Here is a 26,026-nt window from a genome sequence, read left to right as displayed (position 1 = left end):
GCCCTTTACTCAAACTCTGCGCAAACTGCTCGGCCATCCTGAAACCTGACTCTCCCTCTGCCCACTCTGGCTCAGCCGCCACTCGGCCCGTCCTGTACAACCGCCCGCTGCTACTGCTCGGCGCGTCCCTTCCCTGCCCACCAGCCTACTTACCTGCCTGCTCGCTGCCGCTGGCTCGGGGGGGTGGGGGGGGGGGGGGGGGGGGGAGGCATGGAGTCAGTGTTCGTCGTGGTGGGCACCATGAGTTTCGATGAGCTGGCGGAGATGATCTCCGACAAGGCCGTGAGGGTGAATTACTGCAGCGGTGGTGGTGGAGGAGACGCACCTGGGGGGACGGGTAGATGGGACCGCCATTGCCGTAGAGGGCGGGCGGGGAAGAGGGGTGAGTGATGAGGGAGAGAGAGAAGGGACCAGGGCCTCCACTGGGCCTCCACTAACAAGATCAGAGATTTAGTTATGTAATAAAAGAAGAAGAATATGTACAGATAGAAGATAGATAGAAGGGATAGTAGGGATAGAAGGGGTGGATGGATGGATGGATGGATGGATCGATAGAAGGGATGGATAGATGGATTATTACTGTATGCATACTGTTTACTCTGTGAGCTTCATGGGAACGAGGATTTCATTCCATCCGGGTGTATATAACAATAAACTAATCTAATCTGTACCCTCTCCCACCTTAATTGCAACCTTCCTCTATTGTGGCAACCAGCTCACAATATTCCAAGTGCAACTTTTCCAACGTTTTGTACAGCTGTAACATGTCTCAACTGTTGTACTCGTTGCCTCAGCCGATGAAGGCAGTGTTGCATTCGCCTTCTTCACCACGTGTGTATGTGTGGACACTTCAGAGGAAAGTGCAGTGCCAGTTTACATTCTGCTTCTCCAATGAATTATACAGCCCACACAATGAACTTAACTAATAATAAAGACAAACAATGATTGTAAAGTTTGTAGGATATTTATTAGAAACACAACAAATATCACAATAATAATATTAAATAATGCGTTAAAATGATCCATTTGAGCAGATCAGATGCAGAAATAACCATAGCAGCTATGAATCAAAGTGTAAATCTGCATTTAGTCTGTATGGAACTACTAAAGGCTTAGCTTAATACCAGCAAAAGCATATTGACCATGTAGTGATTGTGAGTGTGACCCGTTCCTTCAGATAGGATTCAGCTGATGATCAGCAAACAGATTGCTGCACACTTGCATTTGGTTTTGTCGATGAGTGAGGTGACACAGTGAACAGTGCATCTGATGGACAGGACTGTGGGTGCTCGAGTTCAATGTGGAAAGTGTGAAGGCATCCAGTTTGCTACTCCAGGGGCTGAACCAGCAGGACTCTGAACAAAGAGATGGGGAGTGGGAATAACCTTACGTCCATTATTTGGTAGCATTGACTGCCGAGCAGAGTAGCCTTCAACTGGTAGGTTTCTGTGATTCTATAAATGAATGTTAGAGCTTACCTCCAGAAGCCTACGAGTTATTCAACATAGAAACATAGAAAATAGGTGCAGGAGTAGGCCATTCGGCCCTTTGAGCCTGCACTGCCATTCAATATGATCATGGCTGATCATACAACTCAGTATCCTGTACCTACCTTCTCTCCATACCCCCTGATCCCTTTAGCCACAAGGGCTATATCTAACTCCCTCTTAAATATAGCCAATGAACTGGCCTCAACTACCTTCTGTGGCAGGGTTCCAGAGATTCACCACTCTCTGTGTAAAAAATGTTTATGCAGCACAGTCAAACCCCTCCTGCAGTAGTCAAAGTGAAAGTGACTGCATGTGGCTGTACATATTGTTGCTGTACTTCGTTGTAACAAATGCACCTACCACTGCCCTAATGATACCCGATATCTGCTTACACTCACTCTGGTGACAGGCGCCCAGAACTAAGTTCTCACATGGAAAGCTGCAGATGAGATCAGAATTAGGGAATAGAATGCATTAATGTATCATATTAGAGCCTTTAAATAAATTTAAGATAGTGTTAGATTCTTGATAACCATGGGGGTGATTGGTTGCTCTGGAGAGAAGAGAGGTGGAGTTCTGGCTACACTTTGGTCAGCCTTGTCTTGTTAAATCGCTGAGCTGAAAACCCAACACCCGCTCCTTATATATGTGTACATATATCCATGTCCATGAGCAGACGGGTCATAGATGACATACAGGTCTGTCCAATCTTGAACGCTTTTCACCCTCGAGTAATCAATGACTCTCTGTGACTGAAATAAATGATGCATCTTAGCTGTTGCTGAGAATCATTGCCTTTTAATGTTCCCCAATAGGATGCCAGTCATTTCTCAAACCAATTGCTGCTTGTAAAATGCAATGTTTTAAAGAGGAACAATTGAGGTGTTTAAGAGGTCTCACACCAACAAGTTTAAGGAGGATGATACTATATTTGTTCAGTGCATCTAATGATGTATATGAAGAGATTGCTAATTGTTCATTGTTCCAATTACGACACCGATTATTTGCTCCTCTTTGTTCCAGCTTTTCACCCTCGAGATTATCCTCAGAAACAATTATTAGAGTAAATGTGACAGTTTATTAATTGTGTCAGCATTGAACAGATCTGGACCTAAACATTGGGAATGGTGTTAAAGCCAGTGACAGCTGATAACCAGGGTCTTGAGCTCTAAACAAGCACCAGCTTGAGACCAGCACCTCTAAACAAGGTGACTGACCCACCATGGTGCAAATTACATTTCATGAGAATTACTTTGCATAAATAATAAATTAAATTTTGTACAGAAATTTAAACATTTCTTAGGGTTGAATAAAATAACAGACAAAGATTTAATAGTAATTCCATACCATGATTACTTATCACATTCAATATCAGGTACACTGCAATGTTCTTGTGACTGGAAATGCACCTCACAGAATTCACGGATGCGGTTGCACGCTTCCAACATCAGGTCCTCAGGCACAGTTGTAACCACACGGAAGAAGTTTGGATACTCGAAGCACTACAGATGGAAGAGGAGAAATTAAACATTGCAATTGAACACTCCTGCTACTGATGCTAGTTGCTGGAGCAAGTCTTGGGGCAAATGGAAGAGATGACCACTGTTCCAACTCTTTTCCAAGTGCATTCTGTAGATGTTGTTGCAGATATCAGAGAAACTGGAGGAAAGTTGACATATTCTCCAGAAATGGTCCCGATCAGCTGTCCTTCCAGCGAGGTACAACATGCAGTGCTGACAGGAGAGGGTTGGTCTATCATGAACAGCCCAAAGAGTTAAACGTCTGTCCTTTAGAGATCAGAAGACTGGGGATGAATTTATTGAAACCCAAAATCTAAAGAACATCATAGGAGGGACATAGATGTTTCTATTCTTGGGAGAAAATCAAAAGTGTGACAAGATGAAGGGGAAGAGGTCACTCAAAGCTGAGTGTGTGCGATTTCATCTCACAGAGGATGTTACATTTCTGTAATCCTCTTCGAGGCAGTTTTAGGAGTTGGAGCACAAGGAATGTTTAAAGGGGAGGTCAACGTTTTTTTGGAAGATTGAGGAATTAAGGCAGATGTGGAATGATTTGGAGAGGAGTTAAGGCCCGGGTTTCAGTACATGAAAATTATTTACCGTAGCAGGAAGGCAAAACACTGATTGCTCCGAAATCATGCGCTCCGTGAAGTCAATGTCGTTTTTGAATTCAGGAAAATCATCAATGTCAATCCCAACCTAGCAAACAAGAATGAGTAAAAGGGATTGGAGATTCCGAATGAAGAACGATGAAATCTCAATAGATTTGCTTGATCTGGAGCTTGCTACAACTTACCATCATGTACATGGACCCACAAGGTCTGATGGGTGTTAGGCCAGGAACCATAGAAAGTGCATCGAAACACAGGTCAGCATTGGACTGAGGAAAGCAAACAGAATTACTCCCACTTAAAGCAATGTTCAGGAATCATATTCCTTCTTTTGGAAAAAAATCATGCTTCAATTAATAATGGGCACACTCAGGAAAACTCACAGCATCAATCTGTCAGTTCTGTTCCTACTTTCACTGCAGGATCCTGCATTCAGCAATATCCTGGCTCTCTTAAACAATCTGTTCCCTCTACAATGTCCCTCTATGTTCCCCCTCATTCCAAGATGTCCGATCTCCCTCACTCTGGAATGTCCCACTGTTCCCTCTCACTGTATGACCATCCAACTCTCTCCGCTCACTGTGAGTCCATAGCTTTCCTCCACTCTCGCTGGGAATGTCCCTACCTATTCCACTCTCCCTTCTGCTCTTTTCTTGGAAGAAACCTTCCACCATCCACATGACCCCCATAATTTTGTGTAACCATCAAATCTCCCCTTGGCCTCGTTCCAAGAAAACCAATCCAGCCAGCCCAGTTTTTCTTAACAGCTAAAGCACTCCACCCTGACTAACACCCTGGTCAATCTCCTCTGCATCTTGTGCACTTTCCTACAACCTGGCAATGAAAACTGTACACAGCTGTGGCAGATTGAGCTTATTGCAAGCAAGTGTGAGGTGTTGCACTTTAGGAGGTCAAAGGTATACAGTTAAAGACAAGACTCACAAGAGCATTAATGTATAGAGGGATCTTGGGAGTCCAAGTCCATAGCTTGCTGAAAGTGGCAACACAAGTAGACAAAGGCATGTGGTATACTTACCTACACAGGTCAGGGCATTGAGAATAAGTCAGGAAGTCAGATGCAGCTTTATAAAACTGTAATTGGGTGCTGTTATGGTGCTCCAATACAGGAAAGATCTGGAGGCTTTGGAGAGGTTTAAAGGATGCTGCCTGGATTAGAGGATATTAGCTCTCTGAAGAGGTTGAACAAACTTGGAATATTTTCGCTGGAGTGTCAGAGGCTAGGAAGTTTATAAAATTTGGGGGGCATGGATAGTCCGTCTTTTCCACCATATCAGACTAGAGGGCATTGCAGGTGAGAGGGTTACATTTTAAAGGGGATGTGTGGGGCAAGTGGTGGTACAGGTTGATGCAATAGTGGGGTTTATGAAGCTTTTACATATGCAAGGAATGGAGAGATACAGTAATGTGAAGGTAGATGGATTTATTTAATCTGAGTGTCATAGAATCATACAGTCATATGCATGGTAACTGGCCCTTTGGCCCAATTTGCCCACACACTGGCCAACATGTCCCACCTACACTAGTCCCACCTGCCCGTGTTTGGTCCATATGCCTCCAAACCTGTCCTATCCATGTACTTGTCTAACTGTATCCATGTACCTGGAGGAGTTTTCGACTGGTCAGAGCTGAGCTCAGCATTACCTTCAGGATGTTGTTGGTGTCATCGTAAAACTCTTGAGTTGTTTTATTCAAAATATCTTCCAGTGCTCCTTGTACTATTGTGCATGGACCAAGAATTCTTTGACTCAAACAGACCAGGCCATTTCGGACCTGTAGGCACAGATAGTTAGATCAGTGTATCATAAGAATATTGTTCTCCAAATGAGAAATGATGAAAGGGCCACAATTAAGAAATTTGCCAGTGATACCATAAATAATAGCATGGTTGATAGTGAGAAAGGAATTTCTTGGCTACAGGAAGATTTCTGGTGGTGGACATGAACAAGGCAAATGAGGAATGAAGTAAGGACAAAAAATACTTAACAAATGGAAGGATGCCAAGTGTGAGGAAGAGCAGGATCTGGGGAGTTTACATTCACAGATCGCTGGAGATGATGGAACAAGTAGACAAGGTGGTTCCAGGCAGGCAACATATCAGCCTGGCTGAGGTTCGGACGTGCAAATTCATGCAGGTCACTGGAGGTTAGGGTTACATTCATGTTGCTTCTGGGAGCTAGAGTTGTGAGCATTTATTCCACAAGCTTAGACATCAGCAACTGGGCTACAGATTTGTTCATTGTGGAAGGAACCAAGGGCAGTTTGGAAACAAATAACTTCACACAGCCCATCTCTGGCTAGCAGGAACATGATGGGCTGAGTGGATCTGCTGTAATTCATACATTTCTGATTTCGTAAAACAGCGTAATGTTGCTACTGGAATTGTCATGGTTCACAAAAGCCAAAATAATGAATGACAATGTGTAATTATAGAGTCACACAGCACAGAAGCAGGCCCTTCGGCCCAACTACCATGTACCTATCCAAATGCCTTTTAAATATCATTATATTACCTGCCCCAACCACCTCCTCTGGCAGTTCATTCCATATACCCAGCACCCTCTGAGGAAAAAGCTGCCCCTCAGGTTCCTATTAAAACTTTCCCCTCTCTCCTTAAATTTAATGTCCCATGGTCCTTGATTCCTCTATCTTGGGTAATAATCTGTGTGTACTCACCCTATCTATTCCTCTCATGATTTTATTTTCCTTTATTAGATCACCCCCTCAGCTTACTGCACTCCAAGTAATTATGTCCTAGCTAGTCCAACCTCTCCCGAAAACTATGCCCTTGTGTCCTGGCAACAACCTCGTAAATCTTCTCTGCACTTATTCCAGCTTAATGACATCCATCCTTCCTGTAGCAGGGTGACCAAAACTGCAAACAATGCTCCAAATGTGGCCTCACCAACGTCTTGTACAACTGTTACATAACATCCCAAGTTCGTCACTTAATATCCTGACTGATGAATGGCAATGCGCCAAGAGCCTGCTTTACCACCCTATTTACCTGTCACCTACTTCAGGGAACCAAGTCCCTGTACTGCTAGATGTCTCTGCTCTACAACACTCCTCAGCGGTCTGCCATTCACTGTGAAGGTCCTGCCCTGATCTGTCTTCCCAACATCTGAATGAGTCATTTGCAATGATGACCATAAAATTATCACATTGCCATACAAAATCCTCTAATTAATAGAATGAAGATTCTTCATCAGAGAGATTCCGACATAGTGCTTTCAGCAGTAGCCCCATTTGACTGCATTTGACCCATATCTCTTTAAACTTTTCTTTGATGTACTTGTCCAAATGTCTTTTCAATCGTACATTGCTCATCTATTTTCTTTGGCAGCTCGTTCCATATCTGCATCATTCTGTGTAAAAAGGTTACCCCTCCAGTTCCCTTTTAATCTTCCCCCTCTCACCTTGAATTAAGGATCGGGGAGTCAAAAACTACATGGCTTAAGGTGTGAGAGGGAAGATTTAATTGGAATCTTTTAGGGGAAACCTTTTCATACAAAGGATAGTGGGTGTATGGAATGAGCTGCAAGAGGAAGTAGTTGAGCCAGGTCCTATAACAGCATTTAAAAGACATTTGGACAGATAGGAAACGTTCAGAGCGATGTGGACCAAATTTAAACGAATGGGACAAGCTCAAAATGGTAACTTGGTCTGTATGGACGAGTTGTGATGAAGGCCTTGTTTCCGTGTTGCATAACTTGATGACTCTCGAAGCAGAAATAGCCCTTCTGCCCTTCGACCCTGTTCTGCCATTCAATGCTAAATTCGCCATGTGGGTGTCCACTCTCTCATGTGTAGGAAGGAACTGCAGATGCTGGTTTAAACCGAAGATAGACACAAAAAGCTGGAGTAACTCAGCGGGACAGGCAGCATCTCTGGTGAGAAGGAGTGGGTGATGTTTCAGGTTGAGCCTTCTTCAGTCTGAAGAAGGGTCTCGACACAAAACATCACCCATTCCTTCTCTCCAGAGATGATGCCTGGCCCACCGAGTTACTGCAGCTTTTTGTGTCCATACTCGCAACTTGTCTGCATCCCCTTGCAGGTTCTGCACACTCCCAGAACTCCGTTTCACATGAGTTTGTCGCCAAATTCACTCACTTCCATTGGGCTCAAGTCTCACCTCTCTGCTCAAGATCTCATTCCGGTCATGGATGAGAATCCAACCCATTCTCCAGCCGGGTACAAGCCAACGTTTAGCCAGACCTCCACAGGACAGGATGGGGACACTTCTGCTCAGGGAGCCAAGACCAATAAATTGGCTCTCAGGGAAGACCTGTATCAGACAGATTCAACAGTCAGAAATATTTCATCAGTGGTCACTCATTATAAAATTATTCAATAGCAGTGCAGGGATCAGAGTTACATTGAACATAGAGCAGCACAGCAAAGGAACAGGCCCCTCTGTCTACAATGATTGTGATGCCTATATGCCTCCATACCTTGCATATCCATGTGTCTAGCTAAATGGCTCTGAAACACTTCTAGCTTATCTATCTCCACCACCAGCACATTCTCAGCATCCACCACTCATGCCCCTGTCTGCATCAATGGTGTTGAAGTGAGGATGTGCCAGAGCTTCAAGTTCCTGGGTGTGAATATCATCAAATAATTGTCCTTCACCAGCCACATTGATGATCATCTTGCAGTTGTGTAAAACCTTGGTCAGGAGGCTGTGTTTGGAGTATTGTGTACAGTTCTGTTGCCACATTACAGGAAGGATGTGGCGGCTTCGAGGAGTGTACAGATGGCACTATCTGGAGTGAAGAGTATCTACTATAGGGTGAGATTGGACAAACTTGCACTGTTTGCTCTAAAGTATCAGAGTCTGAGAGGAGATTTGATAGATGTTAATCAAATTATGAGCTAAATAGTCGAAAGAACAGTCATTTTCCCAGGGTGTAAATGTCAAAGACTAGAGGCATGGGTTTAAGGAGAGAGGGGGAGAGTTTAAAGGAGATATGTGAAGCATTTTAGTTTTATGCACAGGGTATGATGAGTGCCTGCATCACGCAGCCATGGAGTTGGTGAAGCAGATATGATAGCATTATTGAAGACATTTAGTCAAAACACAAATAGGCAGGGAATGGAAAGTAAATGAGCATATGCAGGCATGATTAACATAGACTTTGAGGGCCGAAGGGCCTGTTCCCGTACTGTAATGCCCTTTGTTCCATAACTAGAGATGGAGTAATTAAACAGCATGCATTGTTTATTCTGTTCAGCCAGAATCTCTGTGGATTTACAAAGGGAACATCATGGGATTTTGTTTTTGAAGAGGTGAGTAAAGTGTTAAGCAAAAATCTAAGATGCTGGAGGAAGTCAGTAGGTTAGGCAGCATCTGCGGAGGCAAAGAGATAATCACATCTTGGTTCAAGGCGACACACTAGGACTGATTGTAAATGTGAGCTGGCCAGTAGACAGAGTTGACGTGGAGGAGTGAGACGGGAGCTGACAAGTGGCAATCTGAAGAAGAGTCCTGACCCAAAACTTCACCCATCCTTTTTTCCCCAGAGATGCTGCCTGAATTTGCTGAGATTCCAGCGCTTTGTGTCTGTCACGGCCAGTGATAGGTGGTAGGAGGGATGATGAAGTTTGTTGGGGAGATTGTGACAGAGGTTGGGAGGTGATTAGTGCAGATATGGAGTATGGTGAAGTGGTAGACTGGGAATGGATGTGGTCACTGGTTATATATACACTTCCTGAAAGCTTCGAAAAATTATGCCTTCTGAAACAATTAGCTCCAATTGAAACAGATAAAAGTGGAATCACATTACTGATCTGGTTAGAAAACAGGCTGAGCCAAAAAATCAAGGGTTTAAATGAGCAGGATTATTGGGATGCTGAAGAGATCTGATTTGTTCCTTAACAGCTGACTACAGTGTATAAAACTGAGACGATGGCATCAGACGGCACATACCCAAAGTTGCTGATGACACTAACGTGGGTTGGGTGGATTTTAATACAATACAGAGGAAATATGAGGTTATTTACTTTGTACTTATACAGGATAAAGAACTCTCTAAATGGGAAAAGGTTGGAAGGAGTAAGGACCACGAAACTCGGTTGGCAAGGATGACTGGAAAATAAAATGTTTTGCTTGCTTTTTATATAAACAATTGGAGTACAAAGGGAATAAATAATAATTCAGCTAAACAAGGTTTGGACCAATGTGGGCAGTTCTTGACAAAACACTGGGGCGAGGAAATGCTGGTCCTGGTTTCCAAAGTTTATTTAGAAGTAGAATTTCGATCACACCAGTTTTCCTCACCATATCTCCGTAGATTTCATCCACTATGATTGGAAGGTAATTTCTTGTAGCAACTAAAAGAGAAACAAACAAGAATCATACGCTGAAACAGAGGAACTATGCTGCAGAGATTAACGGATATCTTTCCTGTGAGTTAAGTAGGCAACAGTTGCGTTAAAAATTGCCACTGGTTCACAATCATGACTCTCCCTTCCTGTGCACATGTTGTTTCTCAAACCCCAAGCTCCCCAACTCCTTGCCCTACCCCACCAGAACTCAATCCTCCAGCCTCCCAAACACCAATGCCCAACCTCCATGCTCTAGTCCCCAACATCAGGCCCAGGCCCATCCATTGTCTTCAACTCTCCTTCCAAATACAGGGATCCTTGGGTCCAAGTCTATAACTCCCTTCATGTGGTGTCACAAGTCGACAGTGTGGTATGAAGGCATGTGATATGGTCATCTTCACCATAGGGCATTGAGTATAAGAGTCAGGGCATTGAGTATAAGAGTCAGGAAGTCATGCAGCAGCTTTATTGGCTTTGTTTGGGCTGTATTTAGAGTATTGCGTGTAATTCTGATCACCCCAATACAGGTAAGATCCATAGAAACATAGAAAATAGGTGCAGGAGGAGGCCATTCGGCCCTTCAAGCCAGCACCGCCATTCATTGTGATCATGGCAGAGGTTTTGATAAAGGGTGCAGAGGTTTACCAGAAGGATTCAGGAAGGAACTGCAGATGCTGGTTTAAACCAAAGATAGACACAAAAAGCTGGAGTCACTCAGCCGGTCAGACAGCACCTCAAGGAGGATCAGGTCTAAAGAAGGGCCTTGATCCAAAACATCACCCATTCCTTTTCTCCAGAGATGCTGCCTGACCTGCTGAGTTTCTCCAGCTTTTTCTGTTTACGAGAATGATGCCTGGTTTAGAGAGTATTAGTTAAAAGGAGAGGTTGGGCAGACTTGGATTGTTTTCTCTGTAATGCTGGAGGTTAAGGGGAGAGCTGATAGACGTATATAAAATGATGAGAGACATAGATAGAGTAGACAGTCAGAACCTTTTTTCCAGGGTTTAAAGTGAGAGAGGCAAAGTTTAAAGGAGATGTGCGGGGCAACGTTTATACACAAAGGGCAGTGAGTGCCTAGAGCATGCTGATGGAGGTGTAGATGAGGCAGATACGATAGTGGCATATAAGTGGCGTTTGGAAAAGCACATGGTTATGCAGGGAATGGAGGGATATGGGTTATGTGCAGGCAAATGAGAATTGGGCTTGGCATCATGTTTGACATACATTGTGGGCTGAAGGTGTAGGAAGGAACTGCAGATGCTGGTTTACACCGAAGATAGACACAAAATGCTGGAGTAACTTAGCGGGACAGGCAGCATCTCTGAAAAGAAGAAATAGGTGACGTTTCAGGTCAAGACCCTTCTTCAGACTGAGAGTCAGGGGAGAGGGAGACAGAGATAAGAAAGGGTAAGGTGTGAAAATGAGGCATCAAAGAGGATGACGTTCATGAAAATGTAGAATAGATCATTGTTAGCTGGGCAAAGCTGACAACGAAGCATGCAGAGAGAAAATTTAATCGGGAGGAAAGTCAGACTGGTCAGAGAACTAGGATGGGGGAAGGGATGGAAAGAGAGCGAAAGCAATGGTTACTTGAAGTTCTCTAACTAGAAGAGTCTCCACCCAAAACGTTGTCCATTCCTTCTCTCCAGAGATGCTGCCAGACCCACTGAGTTACTCCAGCATTTTGTGTCTATCTTTTGTGCGCTAAAGGGTCTGGTCCTGACCTGTACTGTTGTTTTATGTTCTATGATCATTTCTCTGACAAATAGCCTTCGATTGCATAACACTGCAGCATAGGGGGCCTTGTTTATCCAGCAATATCTGTTCAATACTTGACATCACATTTCACAATGAAAACAGACTTTGTACTTGAGGAATTTGGAGGGTTGCCAGAGGAAGTAATCAAGGCAGGTACAATAACATCATTTATAAGACAGAATGTAGAAGCAAGGGACAGCAAAAAAAAAAGACAAAGTGCTGGAGTAACGCAGCAGGTCAGGCAGCATATCTGGAGAAATGGATAGGTGATGTTTCGGGTCAGGACCCTTCTTCAGTAAAATTTAATCGGGGACAATCAGACTAGTGGAAGAACTAGGATGGGGGAAGGACGGAGAGAGAGGGAGAGCAAGGGTTACTTCAAATTAGAGAAGTTCAAGCGAAATATGAAGTGCTGTTCCTCCAATTTGTGCTGGGCCTCACTCTGACAATGGAGGAGGTTCAGGACAGAAAGGTCAGAGTGGGAATAGGATGGGGAGTTAAAGTGTTTAGCAACCGGGAGATCACGTATGTTTAGACGGACTGAGCGGAGAGTTGCTAATTGTTAGGCTTGGGGCAAGTTGTGAATTGTGCATGCATTGTGGGGGGGGGTGGGGAGGATTCCGATGCAAGTTAAGCCAGGATTAAAGGAGGGAGAGGGAGGATTCATGGGCCTGTTACCATGCTGGAAGACTCTACGACTCAGCAAAGGGGAAGGCAAAAGCCTAAAGCAGGTATCCATAAATCAAGAGGGGGCACAGTGCGTACGTGGGCTTAATGGTGATACAGACCCGGGTCAGATGAGATGATGCCAAATGGCTGCAGGGGAACAAGGGAAGAGATTGTTGGGGCTACGGCTGAGATTTAAAAGACAGTTAGACAGGTACATGGATCGGACAGGTTTGGAGGGATATGGACCAAGCACAGGCAAGTGGGACTAGTGTAGCCTGGACATGTTGGCTGGTGTGGGTAGGTTGGGCCGAAGGGCCTGTTTCCACACTGTATCACTCTATGACTCTAAAACCTTAGCCAAGCTAGCTCATGTCATTTACACCAATGAATGCATTGGGGCTGCCTCCTGCACCCATACACTACTCACTGATTTCATTAACTTCACCACTAACTTCCAGTTTGCCCACAAACTCACCTGGATCATCTCCAAAACCTTTCTCCCCATTCTTGATCTCTCTTGTCTCCATCCCAGGAACAGACTATCGACTGATATATGATATGTACAAGGCATTGGTGAGGCCAAATCTGGAGTATGGTGTACAATTTTGGTCGCCCAATTAAAGGAAGGATGTCAACAAAATAAAGAGAGTACAGAGGAGATTTACTAGAATGTTGCCTGGGTTTCAACAACTAAGTTACAGAGAAAGGTTGAATAAGTTAGGTCTTTATTCTCTGGAGCGCAGAAGGTTAAGGGGGGACTTGATAGAGGTCTTTAAAATGATGAGAGGGAGAGACAGAGTTGACGTGGGTAAGCTTTTCCCTTTGAGAATAGGGAAGATTCAAACAAGAGGACATGACTTCAGAATTAAGGGACAGAAGTTTCGGGGTAACATGAGGGGGAACTTCTTTACTCAGAGAGTGGTAGCTGTGTGGAATGAGCTTCCAGTGGAAGTGGTGGAGGCAGGTTCGATTTTATCATATAAAAATAAATTGGATACGTATATGGATGAGAAAGGAATGGAGGGTTATGGTCTGAGTGCAGGCAGATGGGACTAAGGGGAAAATAATTGTTCGGCACAGACTTGTAGGGCCGAGATGGCCTGTTTCCGTGCTGTAATTGTTATATGGTTATATGATTATACTACAAACCTACTGTCTCCCACAGTGATCCAGACTACCTCCTACCCTGCCTCTTGCAACAATGGTATCCCCTGCTCTCAATGCCTCTGTCTTTGCTGCATCTGCTCCTGAGATGAAGCTTTCCATTCTGAGACATCTAAGATCTTCTCTGACATGGTTTCCCCTCTACTGCCATAGATGGATTTCTTACCAGCATCTCCTCTGTTCCCCCTAGTTCTGCTTTTGCTCCTATCCCCAAACAGAACACGGATAGAGTTTCCCTGACCCTCAAATTTCACCCCACCAGCCTCCGCATCCAACATATCATCCTCTGACATTTCCATCACATCCATCGTGACCCCACCATAGAGTCATACAGTGTGGATACAGGCCCTTCGGCCCAACTCGCCTACACCGGCCAACAATGCCCCAGCTACCCCAGTACCACTTGCCTGTGCTTGGTTCATAACCCTCCAAACCTGTCCTATCCATGTACCTGTCCAACTGTTTCTTAAACATTGCGATAGTTCCAGCCTCAACTACTTCCTCTGGCAGCTTGTTCCATACACATACCAGTTACCCCTCACATTCCTATTAAATTGATTCCCCTACTCTGGGTAAAAGGCTCTGTGCATCTACCCGATCTATTCCTCTCATGATTTTGTACACCTCTATAAAATCTCCCCTCATCCTCCTGCACTCCATGGAATAGAGACCCAGCCTACTCAACCTCCCTATAGCTCACACCCTCAAGTCCTGGCAGCTTCCTCGTAAATCTTTTCTGAATCCTTTCAAGCTTGACGTTATCTTTCCTATTACATGGTGCCCAGAATTGAACACAATATTCTAAATGTGGTCTCACCAACGTCTTATACAAGTCACTACGAGTCACATTTTCCCGTCCCCACGCCTTTCTGCCTTACGCAGAGACTGCTCCTTCCACAACTCCTTGGTTCAATCATCCCTTCCCACAACCCCCCCCCCCCCCCCCCCCCCCCCCCCCGGTACTTTCTCCTGCAACCACAGGAGACGTAATGCCTGTCCTTATACCTCCTCCCACACATCCATCCAGGAACCCCAACAGTCCTTCCAGGTGAGACAGAGGTTCACATGCACCTCCTCGAATCTCATCAACTTAGTCCCATATTCGCGATGTGGTTTCCTGTACATCAGTGAGAGCAAGTGTAGACTCACCAAGTACTTGTGCTTGTTCTGCCAAGGCCTAATGAATCTTCCGGTTGCCAACCATTTTAACTCTCCATTTCCACACTGACCTTTCTGTCCCGAGCCTCTCTGTTGCCAGAGTGAGGCCACACACAGACTGGAGGGTAGCTTACAACCCACTGGTATGGATATGACATTCTCCAAGTTTAGATAGACACATTAGATTTTTACAATTTTTACCATTTCTCTTACTCGTACTTAAGTGAGATCGACCGATGGACCAAATGGTTCCAGCACAATAACCTGGCTCTCAACACCAGCAAAACCAAGGAACTGATTGTGCACATTGGAAGGGGTAAGATAGGGACCCACAATCACATTTGTATCAATTGTGGAAAGGGTCAAAAACTTCAAATTCCTCGGCGTGCATAATTCCGAAGATCTTTCCTGGTCCCAGTACACTGATGTAATTATAAAGAAGGCACATCAGTGCCTCTACTTCCTGAGAAGATTACGGAGAGTCGGTATGTCAAGGAGGACTCTCTAGAACTTCTACAGGTGCACAGTAGAGAGCATGCTGACCGGTTGCATCGTGGCCTGGTATGGCAACTTGAACGTCCAGGAGTGGAAAAGACTGCAGAAAGTTGTGACCACTGCCCAGTCCATCATCGGCTCTGACCTCCCCACCATCGAAGGGATTTAACGCAGTCGCTGCCTCAAAAAGGCAGCCAACATCATCAAAGACCCACACCATACTGGCCACACACTCATCTCTATGTTGCCATCAGGAAGAAGGTACAGGAGCCTGAAATCTGTAATCCTGGTTCAGGAACAGTTCCTTCCCCACAGCCATCAGGCTATTAAACACAACATCAAACAAGCTCTGAAAAATAACAGTCTATTATGACTATTGCACTTTATCTGTTTATTTATTGTATATATATATGGTCTATGGTATATAGACACACTGAACTTTTATCCTGTCTGTATTATGTTTACACATTCTGTTGTGCTGCAGCAAGCAAGAATTGCATTGTCCTATTGGGACACATGACAATAAAACTCTCTTGACTCTTGCCTCAGGGATGATCCATGTCAGCTCAATTCACTTTCTCCAGGAGTTGCTTCATGACAATCTGCTCCTGCCTCCCCCGTGAGCAAAGCAATGAAGTGGACTCTATTGCAACATCTGCTTCTCAGTAAAACAAACTCTCATTGCTGGCATCAGCCCCTCAACCACCAGTCCCACCGGCAATGCTGGAGTAACTCAGCGGGACCAGTCCCACCGGCAATGCTGGAGTAACTCAGCGGGACAGGCAGAATGTCTGGAGAAAAGGAATGGGTGACGTTTCGGGATGAGACCCTTCAGCATTTAAAGATGGTTGTCTTGAAACCTCCAGGAATGATAAATCCAGTGCACTTAGTAACTTAGATTTAGTTATTTGGACTTAAACCAAGATCTAATTTGCAAAATACCCAGACCTGTGTACTAACCAGTCAGAATATTTTGGAGATGCGATTTATTGAACACGGAGCCGCAAGGATTTGATGGATTGTTCATAATGATGCAGGCAGTTTTATCATCAATCAAAGCTTCCAAATGTTGAAGATCAATTTCCCATGATCGTTCTGGCTAGAATCAAATCCATCAAAAATAGTCACTTTCTTAGCAAACACCAAACAAAGTCCCATTCAAGAAATACTAACAGTTAATGCTTATAAACAACAGCACAGCAAATACACGACTAAAAGGTTAAATTGCTAGTGTGGACCACAGAATAAGTGGCCTATTGTTGGTGGTAGAAGCTTTCTTCAAGAATCATTGATGTCTGTGCAGATACATCTTACATGCAGATGTAAGCTAAATGCAAGAGCATGGACGTTATATGCCACAGAATAGCAACATTAGTGGAAAGTGTGTAAAGAAGGCACACAGCATGCCTGTCTTCACCAGCCAGAGCACTGAGTAAGTTAGCAATTAGGGTAACATGGTGAGAGAGTCAGAGTCAGACAGCATAGAAACAGGCCCTCTGGCCTAACTCGTCCATGCCGACCAAGATGTACCCATAAGGTACTCCCATTTACCCCCTAACCCACTAAACCTTTCCTGCACATGTACTTGTCCAACTGTCTGTTAAATGTTGTTACTGTGCCTGTTTCAATTATTTCAAGTGGCAGCTTGTTCATTATTCTCACCCATCAGGTCACTTTTAAATCTTCCCCCCTCACCTTGAACATATGCTCGCTAGTTTTTAATTCCCATTCCCAATAAAAAATACCGTATGTGTTCATTATATTCGATACCCCTCTTCCCAGTGTTACTTACCAGTAAATTGTAGAATTTAACTTCAATACCCAGAGACACAGCCAATGTTTTATAGAGAGAGAATCCAGGCCTGGGGATGAGAATGTTCTGTCCTGGGTTGGCCAGTACGTTGATGGCTAGTTCAATGGCTTGACTGCAGCCACTGGTCAAAATCACATCCTGAAGAATAAAAGATGATGATAGTCAGCTCAATTACTGCATGATAATTCCTAATGAGTATAAAGTCAGACAACTCGCTGTTCATGCCTCCCATGTGTACATCATTACAAACAGCTACGGTCCAGCACTGATTCCAGTGAATACCACTGACCAACAGTATCCAATCACAAAAACAACTCTCTACACACCCACTATCCTCCATTGGAATAAACTGCCAGAGGAAGCTGTTGAGGCAGGTGCAATAACAACATTAAAAAAAGACATGTAAAATCGGTAGGAACGAACTGCAGATGCCAGCTTTCACTGAAGATAGACACAAAATGTTGGAGTAACTCAGAGGGACAGGCAGCATCTCTGGAGAGAAGGAATGGGTGATGTTTCAGGTCAAGACCCTTATTCAGATGGTGCACGGTAAAATCAGTTCATGGATAGGACAGGTTTAGAGGGATATGGGCCAAACTTGTGCAAATTGGACTCAAGCATTGTTCGGGCTGAAGGGCATGGCTCTGTATTCTATTACACTATTTGCCAATTCAAACTTGGATCCAATTTACCAACTTGTTCTGGATCACATAGGCTCTAACCTTTTGTAATAGTCTCTCATGTAGGAGTGTGCAAAGACCTTACTAAAGTCCATGTAAACAACACCTACTCCACTGTCATCATCAATACACTTTATTATCTCTAGTCAGATTGGTCAGACAGTATCTGCCCTTGACAATGTAATGTTGGCTCAGGACAGGCCCTGCCTTTCCTAGTGATCATTAATCCTGTCCTTCAGTATTGTTTCCAGTAATGTCCTTACGACTGATAGAACACCACCCATCTAGAACATAAAAGATTTAAAAGAGTCCTGAGAATCAATCAGTTTTATTCGTCACTTGCACTTTATGCACGAAATGAATTTGCCAACAGCAGTACAATGAAAAAGAACACACAAACACACAGTAAAAATGTAACACAAACATCCACCACAGCATTCATCATTGTGGTGGAAGGCACAAAATTTGTCCAGTCCTCCTCCATTTTCCCCCGTGGTCGGGATCTCAACCCTCCGCAGCCGCCGCTGCGGGCATCCAGATGAGTGAAAGTCCAGGTAAGTCCTGAATCGGTGCCTCCCCACCAGAGACCGTGGCTTTAGGTTGGTGTAGGCCGCAGGCCGGCGGTTGGTATTTAAAGTTCCTGCCACGCCGCAGCCAGAAGCACCGCAGGGCTGGCGGTCGAAGCTCCCCTCCAGGGACCCCGCTTCTGGTGGTAAGTCCACGCTGTACCCGCGGTAGAAGTTGGCCCCGGGCCGGCAGTCGAAGTCGGAGCTTCTTCTTCTCCCGGGTCCCCAGCGAGGGATCCCAGGCTGCGAACGCCGCGCCAGCTGGAGCTCTGCAGACCGCGGCTTCAGGCTGCCGCGGGCCAGCAAAACGAAGCACTCCCCTCCGGCGAGCCCCGGCGAGGGCTTGCCCGCTCCGTGACGAAAGTCCGCGCTGAAGCCCTGGGCACATCTCCGGGAAAGGCCGCACCGATCCTCGATGTTAGGCCACGGGGGAGGCGACATGGAAAGTCGCCTCTCCGTGGAGGAGGCAACCAAAGCAGTTTCCCCCTTACCCCCCCCCCCACACACCACCCCCCCCACACACCACCCCCCCCCACACACACCACCCCTCACACACACCATCCCCCCACACAAGACACACAGAGGAACATTAAAAACATACATTTAAACACACTAAAAAAATAAAATAAGTTGAAAAAAACTAACACGCTGCTGCCAGGGCTGCCGCTTGCAGCGCCCCCACCGATCCATGTGATATGAACTGATGCCTCTGGAGTGTTGCTGCACATCTCTGGTTGGTGCTCTAGAACTCAATTGTGGACGCAGCCCAGACCATCACACAAACCAACCTCCCTTCCATTGACTCCATTTATACCTCACGCTGCCTCGGCAATGTCAGCAGCATAATCAAGGATGAGTCCGGTTGCCCTAACTCCAATCCCAATGAAGTGCTTCGAAAGGCTGGTCCTCTCCCACATCAAATCCAGCATCCCTGCCTCACTGGACTCTCATCAATTTGCATACAGGGCAAATAGATCTACAGAGGATACCATCTCTCTGGCTCTTCACACTGTCCTGACTCACCTGGACAGACAGGGCACGTACGTGAGGATGCTCTTCGTTGACAATAGCTCTGCATTCAATACGGTCATCCCCACCAAGCTCACCACCAAACTCCACCAGCTAGGCCTCAGCTCGCCGATATGCGATTGGATCCTGAACTTTCTGACGGAGCGACCGCAAGCAGAGAGACTGGGCCCGCACCTGTCCTCCACTATCACCCTGAGCACCGGCACACCACAGGGCTGTGTACTAAGCCCATGCTCTACTCCCTCTTCACTCACGACTGTGTTCCTGCATTCAACGCCAACACCATCGTGAAGTTTGCAGATGACACAACAGTGATTGGGCTGATCACCAACGGTGATGAAACAAATTACAGAGCGGAGGTGCAGAACCTGGCGGACTGGTGCACACGTAACAACTTGTCACTAAACACCTCCAAGGAGCTGATTATTGACCAGGAGGACACATAATGGAGAATACGCCCCAATCTCCATTTACGGGGAAAGTGTGGAGAGAGTGTCCAGCTTTAAGTTTCTGGGCACTCACATTTCAGAGAACCTCACATGGTCCACCAACACCTCTGCGCTGGTCAAGAAGGCACAGCAACGACTGTTCTTCCTGAGGACATTAAAAAAGACTGGTCTGCCCCAACAGCTGCTGACAACCTTCTACCGCTGCACCACAGAGAGCATATTAACATATGGCATCTCTGTGTGGTATCTCAGCTGCATGGAGGCGGAGAGGAGAGCTCTTCAGCGCGTTGTCCACAGAGCACAGAGGATCATTGGGACAGAGCTACCAGCCTTGGAGGGCATCTACCACACACGGTGCCTCAGGAAGGCCGTCAGCATCCATAAAGACACCTCACACTCTTGTAATGGACTGTTCGAACTACTTCCCTCCGGCAGACGTTACAAGGCCTTCTACGCCCGAACCTCGAGACTCAGGAACAGTTTCATTCCCAGAGCTATAGCGGCTCTGAACCGGCCCTGCTGGGATTATTATAGTCGCACCCTGGCCACTCCCTCTTCTCTCCTCTCCCATCCGGGAGAAGGTATATAAGTGTGAAAACACACACCTCCAGATTCAGGGACAGGTTCTCCCCAGCTGTTATCAGGCAACTGGACCATCCTACAGCAACCAGAGCGTGGTGCTTTATTCCCTTATCATGTATCTGTACACTGTAAATGGATCGTTTGTAATCATGTGTTGTTTTTCTGCTGGCTGGTTAGCACACAACAAAAGCTTTTCATTGCACCTTGATACACGTGACAATAAATAAAGTAAACTAAACTATTAACCACTGCACTGCCATAGTTAGCCATTCCATTCCATACTCCCTTTTCAGACAGCATTGCTCTAGTTGTAGCCTTCTACCCCCTACGCCATGTCTGTGGCCAAGAGAACACTTACTCTTCCCTCTTTCCCTTTCCCTCAACATCTCCCTCTCCCACTCCTCCCTATACCGCTCCCTCTACACCTGGACACCTCACTGTGTCCTTCAATCACTCCCATTCCCAGCACCCTTCCCCGCAATTCCCTAACAACGATGCCTCCCCACCAAACACCATAACCTACTGAACTGAACTCCTGTCTGAAGAAGGGTCTCGAACTGAAATGTCACCCATTCCTTCTCTCCAGAGATGCTGCCTGTCCTGGCGAGTTACTTCAGCATTTTGTGTCTATCTTCGGTTTAAACCAGCATCTGCAGTTCCTATAACCATATAACCATATAACAATTACAGCACGGAAACAGGCCATCTCGGCCGTACAAGTCCGTGCCGAACAACTTTTTTTCCCCTTAGTCCCACCTGCCTGCACTCAAACCATAACCCTCCATTCCCTTCTCATCCTACACCATAATCTCCTTGTCTGATGCGGCCCTTCTCTATCCACGAGATAAATGTTGCTGGATTATTACCTTTGCCTTCAAAGGTGATTCTGGACAGCTGTAGAAATTAGCCACTGCATCTCTGCTAGTATGATAACCTACAAAGAAAGCAGAAGAAATAAGCCTGCATGCAGTTCAAATGACCGCATTCATTCAGCACCTGAACACACACACCCAATGACTGGAGAACAGGTATAAAATAGGATCATGAGCAGGCGCCTGCTCCAAATAGGCCCCTGAAGCCTGCCCTGCCCTCCATTTGACCCAGACCTCAGCTCAGCATCACGGCCTGGTTCAGCAACTTGAATGCCCAGGAGTGAAGAAGACTGCAAAACGTTGGCCGCACACTCATTCACCCTGCCATCGAGAAGAAGGTACAGGAGCCTGAAAACTGCAACGCCCAGGTTCAGGAACAGCTTCTTCCCTCAGCCATCAGGCTATTAAACACGACAACCTCTAAATATGCTCTGAACTACATTAGTTTTGTCTTTTTACACTAATATTGTCTGATAATGGATAATCAGTCATTATCATATTGAATGGTGGTGCTGGCATGAAGGAACCTGCACCTACTTTCTATGCTTCTATGAACTTTTTTTTCTAGTTTATCATATTGTTTACAGTGTACTATGTTTACATATTCTGTTGTACTGCAGCAAGTAAGAATTTAATTGTTCTATCTGGGACAAATGACAATAAAACACTCGTGACTCTTGTTCTCCTGTGCCAGACCCTGAGTGGGTGAAAGATAGAAGAGTGGAGAGAATGCCTGAGGGAGCGGCTGCTGAGGAGAGTGGGGAGGTGTGGGCCCTATGAGTGAATCGTGACATCAGCAGAGACAGGTGGCTGATTGCTGAATAACTGAGATATATTTCTTTTGCCTGATTTCTGGTTTGTAAATTACAATCTGTAACATTAAGGATGAGCAGGGAGATACAGCCAGATAAAATGCACATCCTATACCATTTTTGGAAATTTCAAACAAAGCTATTTTTGGACAAACTAAAATTATTGTGTGGAAATGTTCCCATTTCTCTATTTCTCATTTTCAGTTTCTTAGTCTCATCCATTAATTGCCAACATTAACTTGTTAATGTTAGATGTGGCCTTTGTGGCTAAAGGGATCAGGGGGTATGGAGAGAAGGCAGGTACAGGATACTGAGTTGGATGATCAGCCGTGATCATATTGAATGGCGAATGGTGCAGGCCTACACCTCCACCTATTTTCTATGTTTCTATGTTTAGCTATTCGTCATCTTTATAATCCTGTAAGACGTTTGACTGTTTTTATGCCATGTGTGCATGTACTCTTGTACTTAATCATCTCCCTCTATATAATATTTTATAGTCATAGTCATACAGCTTTGTTTAGTTTATTATTGTCACGTATACGAGGTACAAAAAAAAGCCTTTGTGTGCTTTCCAGTCAAAGAAAATCCGATCCAATCAAGCTGCCCACAGTACACAGATAACCATATAACCATATAACAATTACAGCACGGAAACAGGCCATCTCGGCCCTACAAGTCCATGCCGAACAAATTTTTTCCCCTTAGTCCCACCTGCCTGCACTCATACCATAACCCTCCATTCCCTTCTCATCCATATGCCTATCCAATTTATTTTTAAATGATACCAATGAACCTGCCTCCACCACTTCCACTGGGAGCTCATTCCACACCGCTACCACTCTCTGCGTAAAGAAGTTCCCCCTCATATTACCCCTAAACTTCTGTCCCTTAATTCTGAAGTCATGTCCTCTTGTTTGAATCTTCCCTATTCTCAAAGGGAAAAGCTTGTCCACATCAACTCTGTTTATCCCTCTCATCATTTTAAAGACCTCTATCAGTTCCCCCCTTAACCTTCTGCGCTCCAGAGAATAAAGACCTAACTTATTCAACCTATCTCTGTAACTTAGTTGTTGAAACCCAGGCAACATTCTAGTAAATCTCCTCTGTACTCTCTCTATTTTGTTGACATCCTTCCTATAATTGGGCGACCAAATTTGTACACCATACTCCAGATTTGGTCTCACCAATGCCTTGTACAATTTTAACATTACATCCCAGATGAAGGAGTACAACATTTAATGCAAGGTAAAGTCCAATGAAAGATAGTTCAGTGGTCTGTAAAGAGGTTGACGTGAGGTCAGTACTGTACTCTTGCTGATGAGCTGTTACAGAAATGGGCCCTTTGCTCATCTTGTTCATAGGGACAAAGTTGCCTACCCTGAGTTCGACCCATTTGCTATCTCTCTAAACCTTTCCTAAATATGAACATGTCCACATCTTATCAATGTATATGCCTCAGCGACTGCTTCTGGGACTTTGTTCCATATGTACCCATCAACTTCTGTATTAAAAAATTGCCCCTCAGGTTCCTTGTAACTTTTTACCCTCTCAATTAAACCTTTGCCCTCCAGTTTAAGACACCCCACCCTGGGAAAAAGACTGTAACAGTTCACCTTATCTATGCCTCTCATGACCTCCATGAGGTCACCCCTCATCCTCCTTGGTTTCAGTGCAAAGAGGGCTGACCTGACCAGTCTCTCCTTATAGCTTAAGCCCCCCAATTCCAGTAGCCTCATTGTAAATGAGCCTCTGTGCCTTTTACATGGTGATCATGGTGGACTGAAGTGTGTTTATCTCAATGCAAAAATATTATGGATAAAAGGGATACACTCAGAGACTGGATCGATGCATGGAACTATGATGTTGTGAGCATTACAGAGACATGGTTGCAAGGACAGGACAGGTCGCTCAATGTTCCAGGCTTTCGAGGTTTCCAATGGCTGTGAATACTAAGTGTAGGTTTCTAAGTGGCAGCAAGATCCAGGCTAATTATGATAGGATTACAGAATAGATTACAGATAGAATTGGGAGAAGCCCAAATGTCCAGGTTAAGAACAGCTTCTCCCCTACTGCTGCAGACTGCTGAATTGACCTCTTTACCAAGGTGCTGCCATGTACTCTCATTCTTAACTATTCAGTTGTTTTGTTACTGTACTTTAGTTTTTTGTTTGCACTTCAAATTGCAAGCTAACCTTTGCACCATTCTGCTGATGTGCACTTGTCATTGTATTTGTTGTTGTATTGGTCATTATCAGTCCAGTTCATCACACAAAGCAGACCCCCCCCCCCCCCCCCCCCCCCCCCCCCCCCCCCCCCCCCCCCCCCCCCACCTCCTCCCCCATTGATTGCCCCATCGACCCCATCTACTCTTCATGCTGCCTCAGGAAAGCAGCAAACATAATCAAAGACCATTCACACCCCGGTCATTCCCTCTTCTCCAGTCGGGCAGACGATATGAAAGCTTGAAAACATGTAGCACCAGTTTAAGGAACAGCTTCTTCCCCGCTGTGAACAAACTAACTAACAGCCCTCCCATAAGAAAGAGTATCGTCCCAATCTTCCACCCATCTCATTGCTGCCCTTTAATTTATCTGCACTTTTGTCTGTAACTGTAACACTATATTCTGTACTGGTATTTTTCAATTTGCACAAATCATTTGATGTGTCAGGCTTCATTGCATACATGTATGTTATGAATTGACTGGATAGCACACAAACAACGTTTTTCACTATATATCGGCACACATGACAGTAATATATCAATACCAATGTATATTATAGAACTATGATTAACTCAGCTATTTGATGAGCTATCAACTCAGTTACCAGCTTTTTGTGTCTATCTTCACTTTAAACCAGCACCAGCAGTTCCTTCTTCAATCAATTTATTCACCACATCTGATCTAGACCACTTCCTGTTGGTCTGTATATTGATTTTAGAAAAAATGCTGCCACTTACGGCTGTGATCTTTGGCCATCTTACTCAAAGTCCCCCTCTTCTGCGCAGGCCAAGAAGATTTTTCCCATCGATTAAATATAAAAGAGTTATTAGTGTTTAAAAAATGTTGAGATTCTCTCTCATGAAGGCCACGCCCCTTCTGGAAGGACAATAAAACCCGGAAGTGTTGAGTGCCTCAGTCAGTCTCTGCAAGGGGGGAGCATCACATCTCTCAGTCTGAGCTGTGAATAACACTGAACACATGTCTAATTTACTGACCTGTCAGTGCCCTTAATGTGGTAGGAAAATATAGTTTGGAAATGCTAAAGCTGTGATGCCTTTGGTTTGGAAATGCTAAAGCTGTGTTGCCATTGTTTTGGAAATGCTAAAGCTGTGTTGCCTTATTAAAGTTGCCTGGCTTAATTAAAGTTGCCTTGCCTAATTAAAGTTGCCTTGCCTAATTAAAGTTGCCTTGCCTAATTAAAGTTGCCTTGCCTAATTAAAGTTGCCTTGCCTTCTATATAATTACAAGTCTAATCTTGACCACTTCCTGTTTGCGCCTTATATTGATTTTAGAAAAAACGCCGCCAAGTGAAAAATAAAATAGTTATTAGTGTTTAAAAAGTGTTGAGATTCTCACTCCTGTCAATCACGCCATGAAGGGCGTGTGGGCGTTGCTCAGTCTCTGCAAGATAGAGGAGGGAGAGGTCACGACTCGCTGTCTTTAGTGGCCTTGCACCCTGCTTGAAGTGGTAAGAAACTGCCCTTGAATTTGGTGGCCTTGCACACCGGCTTGAAATGGAATTTCAAGGAATATCCATGAGTCAACTGCCAGCTCACCAGCCATGAGTGAGTGAGCTGCCAGCACAACAGCCGTGAGTGACTGAGCCACCAGCTCAAGATGCCATTCGGCCCTCTGGAAACCAGTCCCTTCAATCCACAACGCCCATACCAGTATTGGAATTGGTGGAGAGGTGGAATATTACATTGGGGGACCAGCCCTCCCGTGTGATGCTGGGACCCAACAGGTCCCACTTAGTGTAGTACACAATAAAGTGCAGTGAAATGA

At 45.0% G+C, this 26,026-nt stretch overlaps 1 protein-coding gene across 1 annotated transcript in view; it reads right to left on the bottom strand.

Moving 5' to 3' along the window:
• Positions 1–945: 945 nt before the first annotated feature.
• The window catches only part of tat (tyrosine aminotransferase), a 29,502-nt gene continuing 4,421 nt past the window's right edge, over positions 946–26,026 (bottom strand). Inside the window, exons 4-12 of the mRNA XM_055664937.1 lie at positions 21,199–21,266; positions 17,006–17,164; positions 16,174–16,312; positions 9,923–9,975; positions 7,775–7,927; positions 5,284–5,412; positions 3,807–3,890; positions 3,611–3,709; positions 946–2,992 (exon numbers count right to left, since the gene is read on the bottom strand). Of these exons, the coding sequence (XP_055520912.1) occupies positions 2,843–2,992; positions 3,611–3,709; positions 3,807–3,890; positions 5,284–5,412; positions 7,775–7,927; positions 9,923–9,975; positions 16,174–16,312; positions 17,006–17,164; positions 21,199–21,266 (1,034 nt within the window). The 3' untranslated portion in view covers positions 946–2,842. The remainder of the gene's footprint in view (positions 2,993–3,610; positions 3,710–3,806; positions 3,891–5,283; positions 5,413–7,774; positions 7,928–9,922; positions 9,976–16,173; positions 16,313–17,005; positions 17,165–21,198; positions 21,267–26,026) is intronic.

Source organism: Leucoraja erinacea, chromosome 50, assembly GCF_028641065.1.
Source record: "Leucoraja erinacea ecotype New England chromosome 50, Leri_hhj_1, whole genome shotgun sequence".
Lineage (NCBI taxonomy): Eukaryota > Metazoa > Chordata > Chondrichthyes > Rajiformes > Rajidae > Leucoraja > Leucoraja erinaceus.
This window is presented reverse-complemented; position numbering and strand designations above follow the sequence as displayed.